At 41.3% G+C, this 13850-nt stretch overlaps 1 protein-coding gene across 3 annotated transcripts in view; it reads left to right on the top strand.

Moving 5' to 3' along the window:
* Window positions 1-13850, top strand: part of LOC131697715 (homer protein homolog 1) — a 66358-nt gene that overhangs the window by 22153 nt on the left and 30355 nt on the right. The window contains exon 2 of one of the 3 annotated variants that reach the window (XM_058988638.1): window positions 6910-7066. The exons of 1 other annotated variant lie outside the window; for it this stretch is intronic. In XM_058988638.1, the coding sequence (XP_058844621.1) occupies window positions 6910-7066 (157 nt within the window). Of the gene's footprint in view, window positions 1-6627; window positions 7067-13850 lie in introns of those variants that run through there. One more of the 3 variants, XM_058988635.1, reaches the window with a different exon arrangement.

Here is a 13850-nt window from a genome sequence, read left to right as displayed (position 1 = left end):
CAGTCTTGATAACCCTCTATGCACTGCAGACTATTGGGTGACTGCTGTGGGTACTTATTGGCTGCACCGCTGGAACTAAGCGGGCAGTCTCAGAGCAATCTTTAATACATGTTTTGCATTGTAACTTTGTACTGTAATTCCTGTGCTTTACCATACCTATCAGTGCTTTCTGTGTGAGCCTACACTTTGCCATGCTTTCACTATGAACTTGTATGGGTAGAGCGCTGTCCTTATTGACAACCCAATGACCTTTCTACTTGATGGGCTACAATAAAGTTGACTGGTTGTTTCCACGGCCATAGCTCCCATTAAGATTTAGTGTTGGAAGACTAAATAAGAAAGTGGCTAAACACTCATAAATACCCAGAAATTTAAATCAGTGATAATCGGTCTCCTTTTGACCTACTGCTATGGCCAAAAGTTTTGCATCACCCTATAGAATTAACTAATTCTGCTTTGTGAAGTCCATAAAAATGTGACATTTTGAAATCGAACATGAAACACTGTACCATTATGGCTTCCGTTAGACTTTCGCAATATAGTTTTGTAGTTTCTGTGATTACATGATGTTAAATAAAATATGAAAATGATGTTCAGATAGTGCTTTATTTTTTAATTTATTTCTTTTAAGTCTCAATCCTAAAATCCTATAGGGTGATGCTAAACTTTTGTCCCTAGCTGTAGTTCTGAAGCTCTTTTTTATTTCTCCCTGCAGTAAGAGCATCTCAGTGGTTTCCCGTGCTGTGTGCACATCTATCTGGGCCCAGGTTCATTTGATTGGGGTTTGGCACACTGCCGGCTGGGGGCTTGCACACTTTGTTCTTGGACACAGTGAACATCGTCCACTCAATCAATCAGCCAGTCTCCACTCAGGGGCACTTCACTGATTGCTTTTGTGCAGGCATGCGTCTTTCCAGACGGGCCCTGGCCATGGTTCATGGTGGGAATCTGAACCTGAATATACCCAAGATCAGCTTACTGATTCCTAAAGTAGTATGTCCTCTTAAACATCTGCTGTGCAAAGCACAAGAGACCGACTTCTTCTTACACACTACTGTAGCATACTGTAAAGTAGGTACTATACAGCTGCTGAAAGGTACTAATTCTCACATTTGTATCATGACATACAGTAGGCAGATACAAACAGTCTTTAAGCAATAAAATCAGACTCTGGTATTCTAGTGTTGACTGGCACATGAATAAAGAGACAATTGTTTTTTTCTCCTGTTTTTTTCTTCTTTTTTTCAAACTGTCACTTGAACCAGGTGCTCACCTGTGTATAACAGCCAGTAAACCCCAGAATGTATTATTTTCAACACAAGTGAACGAGAGAAGCACTTGGAATACACACCCACCTGGCTCTGGTAGCTGTAGATGTCTATTCCCTCCCCACTGCACTGGAAATATCCCCCCGTTCTGTCTGTGAATCTTACACTGCAGTACAAAGTGATTGAGGGGAGAGCTCTAGCTTGCCTGTCCAAACACACAATACAAAACAACACAGTGCAGTTTATTATTCACACTTGGATGAACATCTTCTGGCACAGCGCATCACTTCAGATCATTTCAGTCCTTAACAAAGTATCCCTAGAAACAGCCCAGGAGGCATTCTTCATTCAGATGCCTTGCAAGCACTTTTTACATTACATGGCAGCGCTGTCATTTTCAGTACCAGTTCAGTGTATACATGCTGTCCTAATCCTTTAGGCTTTGCCTCTCGCTCTGGAAGGTTGTTGACTGGGGCTGCATGGACTGTTTGCTGACATGCTTGCTGATCACTCAGGTTCCAGGGAATGATGGGCTAACAGAATACACAATTCTTTCACTTTGCATTTTTGACATAGCTTTTGATATATATATATATATATATATATATATATATATATATATATTGCCAGTTTGTTTAGTTGTCTCAATGTGCATAGACATTTGTTTACTTTTCTCAATGTGCATAGACATGTGTTAAAGATAATTTACTCTACATAATGAAACGGTTATCATATAATTTTGTTCACTGATACGGAACACAAACTACGCTGCTGTCCAGTGGAGCAGTGTATCCCAGTGCAAATGGGCCAATAAAACTAAATGCCAGTTAACACCGCTTCTGCCCTTTTCAGTTTTATCTGCAGCTGTTATTTATTTGGCATACCAGAGGATGTGAATCCTAGCTTAAGATGTTTTTTTTGTGATTGCCATCATTCATTGTTTTAGTGCAGCAGCTTCTAAAGGGTTACACTTTTATTTAGTTTTTTTTGTTTGGTTTTGTAGCTGGTTTCAAATGGGGAGGAGGCTTGTGACCCTAGAGCTATAATGACCATTGGGGAATTCAAACAGATTGCTCTGTTCTGAAGGGTGCACAGGAGTCTGAACTATGGAAGATTGGCCCATCAGGGTGTGTGGTCTGTGAAAATGTCCTGATTCAGGATACTGACCTGCTTTGAAGCTGGGCAAGGGATTAGAAGTTAGGAATTAATCTAGTGCCCACCTCTCCATTTAGTTAACATTGAATGCACACACACACACACACACAACCCCCCAAATAGAAACAGATGCACCTCCTTCAGTACACTATACCGTATGCGATTGCTCAATACATGATGTTCAATACGCTATCCAGTATGTGATTGCTCAATACATGATGTTCAATACGCTATCCAGTATGTGATTGCTCACTACATGATGTTCAATACACTATATAGTATGTGATTGCTCAACACTATACAGTATGTGATTACTCGATACACTATGTTCAATACAGTATGTGATTTGCCCTGCCTGCAGTTACTGCATCCCATATAGATGTCCCCATCATACAATTGATAGTTTCTGAAACATATTATTAGATTGCCAGTGCATAAACCCCCACCCTTCCCTTCTCTCGCTCTCTCTAAGAATGGTGTTCTCAGCAGTGCATAAGCCCCCGCCCCTCCCTTCTCTTACTCTCTCTAAGAATGGTGTTCTCAGCAGTGCATAAGCCCCCGCCCCTCCCTTCTCTCGCTCTCTCTAAGAATGGTGTTCTCAGCAGTGCATAAGCCCCCGCCCCTCCCTTCTCTTACTCTCTCTAAGAATGGTGTTCTCAGCAGTGCATAAGCCCCGCCCCTCCCTTCTCTCGCTCTCTCTAAGAATGGTGTTCTCCGCAGTGCATAAGCCCCGCCCCTCCCTTCTCTCGCTCTCTCTAAGAATGGTGTTCTCAGCAGTGCATAAGCCCCCGCCCCTCCCTTCTCTTACTCTCTCTAAGAATGGTGTTCTCAGCAGTGCATAAGCCCCCGCCCTTCCCTTCTCTCGCTCTCTCTAAGAATGGTGTTCTCAGCAGTGCATAAGCCCCGCCCCTCCCTTCTCTCGCTCTCTCTAAGAATGGTGTTCTCAGCAGTGCATAAGCCCCGCCCCTCCCTTCTCTCGCTCTCTCTAAGAATGGTGTTCTCAGCAGTGCATCGCCTTGTCTGAGGAGGTTTTATTTATTTATTTATTTATTTATTTATTTATTTTTACATTAACCGTTTAATTAATCAGAAGCCATGGATTTAATCTGGGGTTTTAAAGCCATGTGACTTGAACTGTAACCCTGTGCTGTGTCAGCTCGGGTTAATTCCCTTTGGGAAAGCTGTTTTATTATGGTATTCTTTAAACAGTGGACTGTTTCAATGTGTTGAGTGTTCCTAGGAAGGAACGCTGTGTTTCATGTTAAATAGAGACCCATTTACAGCAATGACAGCAGCTGCTGTACAGTAGGAGTACTGGTCGTTGGATATGAAAGTAAAAAGGTGGTTCTTTTGTAAGTGATGCAGAGACCAACCGTGGTGTATGATTCTGCAGTATAGTACAGCATGTGTTTCCTGTTCTTTTTATAAAGCACAGAGCTCTAATCAGAAAAGTGTTCTTGCTGCTTTTTTAATCGTGAGGCGGCACTGCTTCTCAGTTCAATGGATTTTAAACTGCTAAAAATTCATCAAGTATACATTCTAATTATCTACATGCTTTTTCATTATAATACTTCAAATTTTCCCCAATACAAAGTGTAGCTGTACATTTCTCATTTTACAATTGTTCATTTTGTTAAGACTGGCAGATTTTAAGTTTGTATTACAGTAGATAACCTAGCTACTAATCTTTACAGGGGATTTTATTTCAAATAGTGAAACTGAAATTGACACAGTGGGTCATTGTGTTTTGCACCAGTGTAAAATTTGATCCCATAGGCATGTTGGCACAGCTCGGCTCGCTGTCTGTAAATGACAGGTGTAATGTGTCGCTGCCTGTGGTACACATTCCGGGGTGAGGAGTGACGGACTGCACACGGGTCCTGTTACTGTGCCACTCCAACTGCTTTGTCAGACCCAGACACTGGATACAACAGAACGATACAACTGTCTCCAGAAAAAATAAATATCCACATAGCCAATTGTGTTTATTATTTATACTGGATAATACAGTACATGTATTGGAACATCCCATTGCTTCTGTTGATTTGATTTGTTGTGCATATGAAATCAAACCATTGTTACTGAAAATCTTGGAACATTGTCAAAATAGGCAAATTTGAAATGGTCTAATTTAATTGATGACTTTGATAGGCCACACATGCAATTAAATTAAATTAGTAAGAGAAAAGGAACACATAGCCACACATGGTAAAAGTAGCTCACTATAAACTGCAGTAGTAATAAACTAGCAATGCTGTACAGGCTGTTCCTGAATGGAGGCAGCCCACAGGGTCTGGTGGTGGGTACTGTGCCAAGACCCTGCAGAGTGTGAATGAACCGCTAAGCTGTGAGTGAGTGACTAGCCATAGTGATGGGAGTTATTGCCTGGCCTGGGACCATTGTAGGATAGGGCTTCCGAACATTAGCATGTCCACTAAACATGAGCAAACTAAAGTGCACGGCTTTTACACTGTTGTAGAAATGAAAGCAGCGCTCCCACATACAGAGGCTCCTCATACCTGAAAGGTTTCAAATATTTGTATAAAATCAAGAGTTTGGTGGATGATTGCTTAACACACTCTGAAACGTCTTTATAGGATGGCAAGGAGCGTGTGATAAGTTTAGTGTGGAAGCCAGGTGAATAGGTTATTTAGAGCTTCATTCACAGCAACGTGTCTGACCAGAATCTCTTTGGAACTTACAATTGTTACAGAGTATCACAGTACAGAGTATCACAGTACAGATAAGAGCAGTTATAAAGTACAGTACCATCAGTAGCAAATAAGATCAAATTCAGATAAGAGCAAACTGAAGAATGCAGTGAATAATTACCTTTTGAGAGCGGGTTCGACTAAGAGCAGTTAACTTTTATAGTAAAAAATATTTGCTTATGCGAGTAAAGTCCAGTAAGGTATAAAGTAATGGTAAAGTTATAATGAAAACCTCTACTGATTAGAGCTGGCTGATCATTTCATCCTGCAAACATGTTTATGTGTGCGTTCTTTATGCTGATGTGTAACACACTTTGGTAAATGTATCTAAACAAGCAAGGCTTTCAGTGGATTTATTACTGTACTTCTTACATAATGGAGCCCCTGTACTTACATGCAGTGTAATGTGCAACATGTAGAACACTTCATACAGCCTACAGTATCCCAAGAGAACAGCTTCTGCAGTTCTACTGAACATTTACAACGCTCTGTATCACAAGCTGGCTGCCCATAAATCACAGTTCTATTTTCACGTTACAACACAGTGGATTTAGGTCATGGGGATTCACTTTGTCAGGATGCTTACTGATGGCTCTATTCTTTGATTTGATTTATTTTTTTTGCAGACATAGCCGCTGATGTACAGTAGGTACTAGAACATGCTGCTGGTTTTACCAGGAAATGTAGCAAGACTGTACATTTTATTACATAACAATGAAGTATCAGGTTGTAGCTTAGCAAATTCTATTCTATTTTGATCCCTTTTGGGTGGTCAGGTCTTATGTTGATTCTAACCAGCTTAGTCAACTACTCTGGTGGTCTGCATATATTATTGATGGCTTTGCATAGCTGTATTCCTAAAGGATGGAGGCTGGCTGGCCCTGCTGAGATGCTACTGTAAGTATCCCTTGTATTAAGAGGAAGGATGCCAGGATTTCTAATGCAGGGTTGCAGAGGGATTCCTCTGACCGGATCAACTACACTCCCTCCGACCTAAGCGTTGTGTTTTAATTAATTGCAGTAAAATGTTATCTGAGTACGCAGCAGTGAACTTTGGTGCATTTCTCAATTGCAAAGTTTCTTGATGTTGTTGAGAGGTTGAACACTCTAGCCTGTGTGCACCCCCCCCCCCCCCCCATCTATAGCCACTGTAAATATTCATATTTCCAGACTGAAGGATCATAAAAGCAATCCCAGTAAGTGGAGATGGACAGGATACATTTCCTGGCTGTTTTTACTTTTTGTTTTTCAGTTTAGATATACTTAGAATCATAAGTCTCTTGTCAGCAGAGCATTGTGGTAGCTCTCTCTCTTCTTAAACACTTTCAATGTGTACTGTTTGTAAATCATCCCACTTCCCATTGAAATCAATCTTAATCCAGCATAAATGATGACAGGCATGTTACCAGGATGAACAGATTGGGGGAGGGGCTATAGAGATTGCCGTTTCTCGTGCTCTATATTTAGTTGGCAACTCTCTTCTCCCCCCACAGCTGGCACTTCCATTCACGTGGAGAAAGGCCTGCGCTGTTTCCACTGTCCCCACTGCTCGCTTCGGATCTTCAGTTGGGTTCTTGTTTGCACGCGAGCGCCGCTGTGTTTGTGTGTGTGTGTGGTTCTTCTGGATTATTTTTCTTGCTGCTGAAAGACTAGGCGATGCAAGGCGAGATGGTGTGCCGTGGTGTGCCGGCCAGGTCGGAGTCACCTGCAAGACTCTGTGAGGCTACAGTGCTGCGGCCCAATCAGATTCATCACTTCTACTTTCTTCCTCTCAGGGAGCAACCCATCTACAGCACACGAGCTCACGTCTTCCAAATCGACCCCAGCACCAAGAAGAACTGGGTCCCGACCAGCAAGCACGCAGTGACCGTGTCCTACTTCTACGACAGCACAAGGAACGTCTACAGGATCATCAGCCTGGACGGGGCAAAGGTAAGCAGACACCCTTCTGCATTCCGGATGGGTAATGTCACTGGACAAAGAGGCACTAACGATTAGGGGGAGTGCGATTAGGAGTAGTCAGAGTTTAAATGGCATGCCCTAGTTTTTGGAACCCTGCTTTTAAAATTGCACTGGCTGTATTTCCACACTGATACGGCATTCACATTGTGAAAGAGACATCAATGTTGATTCCAAATGAACAGATTCTCTTGTATAATGATTAGCAGTTTTTTGCTTTGTTTGCTTTTTCTAAATTCAGGTTCATTAGTAATATTCTTTGATAAACATTTTCACTAGAAGTCTTACACATTGTCTTATTGCTACCCCATTGCTGTGCTTTTATTGTGTTGAGATAGCTTTTTTTTGTGGAAATCATATTGCTGTGTTTACACCATGTGTGGCTCATGTGCTGCTACTGGATTGCCTGAATGAAAGTTAAATGTCAGCTACAGTAGTAACAAAGAACTGAGTTACAAACGCATCTGAGTAATTGGTTGGTGGTGATGTGGCGCTGCACTGTGGAGTTATGCCATCATGTTGTGCTTGCTTTACTTTACTGTATTTTCTTAGTGTTGTATCGCCACAAGCAGGGTTTGTGGTGTGGGTTACTACAGTAACTGGGCTGAAGGAGGGCCGTGCTGAAAGGGTTAGTCACTCAATGGGGGGTTGAAGACGGAGATCACAGAAACATACAAGGTGAGATCTGAAGTTGTCAGCTCATGTCAATAGGTGCAGAGTTTTATACAATAGTGTGTTTATCAGCTTGTGTAAAAGGAATGTGTTTTGTATTGTTTTTTGGCAACTTCGTATGTCAAAACACAATGTATTGTTTTTCAAAACCTGATTGCCTTAGAAGTGGTGTGTGATTTTCACATATAGGCACATAAAGAATTTTTGGTTAGTTTTTCAAGTGGAAAACACTGCGTGGTAGAGTATTTATTGTACTGTAGTAATACGAAAAGAAGCTTAGTAATATTCTTTGATAAACATTTTCACTAGAAGTCTTACACATTTTTCTAAGCTTTTTTGTCATGAGTGCTGTGGAAAATGTGTCCCAATAAGAGTGGGCTGTTCATGACATTTTTGTATTTATTATTACATCATGTATTTATGTATTTATTTATTTATTTAAATTAAGAAATTAATATGTTCAGAAATGACGCTTGCATGTTTAGATTTAAAGGGTGTTTTTCACACTATGGAGGTCGTTGGTCTATGAGACGATACTGGTAATCTGTGCTAAGAGAGCAGTGCTGTTGGCAGGTGGAGCTTGTGTGACAGAGGCTGGGATTCCTACTGTGGGGTTTCACATTCCAGCCCCTGCAGAGCGAAGGCATCTGCTAGAAGACTGCTGTATATTCCTCTTACAGAGCAAGCAGTTCTTCTGTGAACTAAATATTTAGTTACAGTATGTATTCATGTATATAACATATGTTGACAGTACAGGGTTTTTAATATCATATTTTTTATTTGCAACTTTGCAAGGTTTTTTTGTTTGTTTTTGCTTTATAAAAAAAAAAAAAAAACACATTTAAATAAACAAACTAAAAAACGATCTTGGAACACCAGGGTTCATAATTCATAAACATACATAAATAAATAAAGAGAGAATCATACAAAATTATGAAAAATTGGTTATTTTTGTGAATATATATATATATATATAAAATATTCTATCCTTAAGAGAAGACTTTCTGAAAATAGAAAGCAAGAAGCAAAGAAGTACAGTGTGTTGGCACTTGCCATGTTGTATGAAAGATGAAAATATAAGTGCTTGTACATGTTTTTGCCTACTAGTAAAGTTATGGTTATGTGTAAAAAGCAGGACTAAATGAAGAAATCAACCAGAAAACTTCACTTTTAAAATCGGTTGTCACTATACTTCAGCTCTGGCTAAACGCTTTGCATCACCCTGTAGAATTCACTGATTCTGCATCATGAAGTCGAATGAAACCTGCTCAATAATGTTACATTAACACATTGAATTACACACCGCTTTGTAGTTTCCCCATATATTGAAAAATTTGACATTTCACAATCTAACATGAAATACTGTACTGCTATTGTGGCTTCCGGTAGACTTCTGCGATTATCATTTTGTCGTTTCTTTGATTACATGATGTTCAATGAAATATCTAAATGATGTTCATGTAGTTGTTTTTTTTTTAAATGATGTCTCAATCCTAATTGTAGGTCATTGTAAACTCTTTTGGCAGTAGCTGTGCACACCTGTAATCGAGCCCCACCTATTTGTTCCCTTTTACATATATACTGTAAAATACCTGGTCATGTGCAGATCCACAATCCAGCATCTCACAGAGCTTCTTGTCCCTGGCTCGAATATTTCACCCTTCTTTGCTATGAAAAGGGTAGGTGTACATGCGTTATACTAGCCCTGCCTTCTTTGAGGTAAAAAGAGACTTTACTGCCCAACACCTAGGTTCCATTGACAGTAATAACATACTGGAGGCTGCTGTTAGGAGCTTAATAGCACTTCATTACTCAACATCGTGGCCATTATGCACAACAGTTTCCATTTCCTTGAGTTATTATTTTTATTAATGATGTTCCTCTAATGCCGTAATTACACATGGAGGCACTCCATAGCTTCAAGCAAGAGTGCCTTTGCAAGAATGAGAAAGTAAAACAAATGGCCTTTTACATGATCTGGCCTCATTATTCAGTTCTGTTGTATGTGAGCTTTTTGATATAGTTTATCTGCAGTCCTTTCTTTCTTAATGGAAAGTGCTGTGAGCAGCTCCACAGGCATTGCAGGAGATAGTTATTGCAGAAGTCAGCCATCTGACTATGAATGAGTACCTGGTGTAAACTGGGCAACCTCTGATGCCACCAGCTCTATGTGCACCATTATCTAGTCTGTAAAATGTAATACAGTACACCCTCGCTATACGCCCTTCATTATAACAAACCTATGGCTATAACGAACCTGGCCCCTGGACCCTAAATGTAAAAAACAAAAAAAAAAGATAATATAAACTGTTGGAAAACATGGAACAAGTATTGAATAGCAGTTTGCTACGCATGAGGAATGACAGGGCTGTATTCATGTTATTTTTCTGAAAAGTGATTTAACATTGGATAGAAAAAACTGTTAGTTCCAAAAATGCAAGCACTGCTGTAATAGATGAAGGCTGGCTATATACTCTGGGTATATAGATACTTGCACTGCATTGACTCCGAGCACGCAAGAAATAATAGCAGCTTCATTGAGCAATGGATGGTAGCAGAGAGCTGAGAAAAACACCAAGTTAACGTATATTTAACTATATTTAAACAACCGCACATTAGAAGTAAATTGAAGAGAATATGGTAGAGAAGTTACCATGAAGTTATGACAGCAAATGACTGGCCAGCAGCACAAGGTTGTACAAACAAGTCCTTTGACCTCCAGCCCTGACATGAAAGACGTTTGCCCTTCGGGGATACACTGTGGGGTATAAAACTAATTAAACAGGTTTTTGCTTAGAATATACAGCTGGTTTATGAGGGGGTCATAAAGCTAGTCTTGAGGGGGATCTGGAAGGAGCCAGACACTTCAAAGGGGCTGATAAGAGATTTGTAGATTTGTATAAACTAATCAAGAGAAACTTGTTTTTTCCTGATTGGAGTGCACATGGTACATAGTGACCGGAATAATGCATGGTCCCTTTGCCATTGGTTGAGTGTTATAGGAAGAGGAGGAGAGAGACACCTATGTAGAAGGGTATTTAATGTCATGTAAAAGATGTAACAACTGGTAATCGGTTCGATACTTGGACTGGTTTCCCTGCATGTATGAAATAAACTTAAGAAATGGCATCTGTGCAGTTTCTTAAGAAACATCGATACTCACGTTTTAAATTACATCATAAACACACACTGTCAACATCCTGGTCTGTACGTGCAGGATGCCACCTCTGCAGTGAAGTCAACTCTTTTGTCTTAAAAAAAAAGCACGCGCTGTGTTACTATTCCTCTGAAACGAAAATAATTTCATGTTGCAACAAAGCTGGAAACTATATTGATCGTTTGAAAAAAGGAATTACGCTGGCATATCTCTGTCGTGGAATATAGGTTGTCAGAAAGCACTCTGTTTTTTGGCTTGTTCAGCAACCATGTGGCAAAGCAAAACTGATTAAAGAAAAAACAACAACAAAAACTTGATCTGATGAACTTTTCTTGTCAGACTTTTCATGTTGGGTTAATTTCAAGATCAGTTTGGGATTCTTGCACGTTGGATTAAGATTTGGTGCACTTTGAAACAATTCATGTTGGATTGATTTTGAATAGAAGTTCAGCTTCAATTCGGGATTTTTGCTTTTTGTACTGTTTTAATTCTTTAACAAACAGGATAAAGCAAAGGCAGAATACTGCATACACGAGACGAACAGGTACATGTAATTCTACTTTTATTCACACTCTCATCTCATTAACTTACTCCAACAGTTCATCGTTCATTTTGATTGCCCTTTCGCTATAACGAACCCCTCAATATAACGAACAAAAGGCTTGGACCCCAACAGCTTCATTACAGCGAGGGTGTACTGCATCACTTTCGTCTGTAATCTACAACCAATTGCAGGTCCTCTGTTTCTGCAGTTCAGTTTTAACACCAGTGCCACAATCCTTTGCATTGGTCAGCCATCAACAAGGATTTTTGCCAGCAGACAGCTGGGTCTCACAGGGTCACAATTTAAATGCTGGTTTTGATATCGATCAGCTTCCATTTTTAAACCGGGCTGATTTAAAGCCGCTTTCCCTGGAATAACTTTTAGAAGCAGGAATGTATGTCTGTGTCTACAATAGGCTTCAAAGTTAAAGGGTTAAATCCGTGGAAGAATTTTCCAAAGCAAGCTGCTTTGTGAACAGCGTGCCGATCCTATCCGGTGCTGGGTTGAATAGTGAGCTGTGCTCAGGATGAGAAGGCTGGTAATCTCCCTGTGCCCGGCAGCAGGGCATTAGCGAGGAGTTATGCTAATCCCGACACACTTGTTAACCACGGTCCTCTCTGTTATTTCCGAACGTTTCTTCATTTCATTAAGCATAATGAGCTGCGCAGCACAGCCACCTGTTTCCACGTTCAATCACAAGGTGACCCAGCTGAATAAACACTCGGAGACAGCAGCACACTGCAATCACACTGCTGTGTGTACTGCATTGCACACTGCAATCACACTGATGTGTGTACCGCATTGCACACTGCAATTGCACTGCTGTGTGTACCGCATGGCACACTGCAATTGCACTGCTGTGTGTACTGCATGGTACACTGCAATTGTACTGATGTGTGTACTCCATGGTCTAATACCTAAATAAATTCAAGTTCCCCTTGTGTGACAATTGTTTAAAAAATACAAACATGGCTTCTGCTACAGACCAGATTTTGATTTCACAGATTACCTGGTGAAACAGTACAGTGTAGGACAGAGGCTACTTGTATATGCAAGACTAGTAACACAGCTTAACTTCATGACTCAAACAGCAGCACTATGAAGATCTGAGCCGCGCTCGACTGAGGGGAGAGAGACGGAGGGTTCTTGCATCTGCCTCGCTGTGATTATGTAAGCCATATCTGCACAGTGCTTTTTAATGGGCCTGAGCTGACAGATCTGCAGTAAATATATCATTAGGAATCTGTCAAATCACAGCAGCATGCCAAAACACCACTTTTATGAGGTTATGACAGAACACACAGTACCATACAAAAATGATGTTGCTGCTTTATTACACTTTCCCCAATACCATTTATTCCCCAGCCTAGCTTCCACACTTTTCCTGGTCAGGGGTGATGATTCTTTTGTATAAACTAAAGGAACGTTCAGACATCATTATGTAATTGCCCTTCAGTCCCTGCAGTTTCATTTATTTGTCTGCCAGGCTTGGAACAATATCTGATACGCAGCTGTGAGATTATAGTCCTGGTAATTTTAAACGAATGAACCAGATGATCTCATTTAGACTCCTCGGCAGAAGATGGCCACTGACATTAATCCATCTCCCCTGAGGGACTCGCAGTTTCTCTGTTCATTTTTAACATTTTCATTTTTAGTGAGGTTGGTAAGGCTTCAATACTTTTCTAACCCCTTTGTTGTTGTGGTTGTTGCTGTTTTAGATTTGACCACAGTGAAGCTATTGGTTTATACGTTCACTTCCCCACCTGGGCCTTGCACTATTTCTGTGAGGGCTGTTTTGAAATGGTTTGGGGTTCAGTGAGGTTCCTATAAGCACAATTTTTTTCTCACAATTTTGTACTTTACCTTGATATAGTACACCTTGTGTCCCATGAAGCCGCATTTGGTATTCTGAGCACAATGGTCAGGACTAGTAAGAATGTTAATATGCTAATCAGAAGTAAAGTGTTTAGGGTGATCCCTGAGTAAAGGCAAGGCCTCGTGGTGTGCAGGGCGGGTCACGCAGTCTGGGGAGCACAGGGGGTCCCTGAGTAAAGGCAAGGCCTCGTGGTGTGCAGGGCGAGTCACGCAGTCTGGGGAGCGCAGGGGGTCCCTGAGTAAAGGCAAGGCCTCGTGGTGTGCAGGGCGGGTCACGCAGTCTGGGGAGCGCAGGGGGTCCCTGAGTAAAGGCAAGGCCTCGTGGTGTGCAGGGCGGGTCACGCAGTCTGGGGAGCGCGGGGGGTCCCTGAGTAAAGGCAAGGCCTCGTGGTGTGCAGGGCGGGTCACGCAGTCTGGGGAGCGCGAGGGGTCCCTGAGTAAAGGCAAGGCCTCGTGGTGTGCAGGGCGGCTCATGCAGTCTGGGGAGCGCAGGGGGTCCCTGAGTA

Source organism: Acipenser ruthenus, chromosome 2 (genome assembly GCF_902713425.1).
Source record: "Acipenser ruthenus chromosome 2, fAciRut3.2 maternal haplotype, whole genome shotgun sequence".
Lineage (NCBI taxonomy): Eukaryota > Metazoa > Chordata > Actinopteri > Acipenseriformes > Acipenseridae > Acipenser > Acipenser ruthenus.
This window is presented reverse-complemented; position numbering and strand designations above follow the sequence as displayed.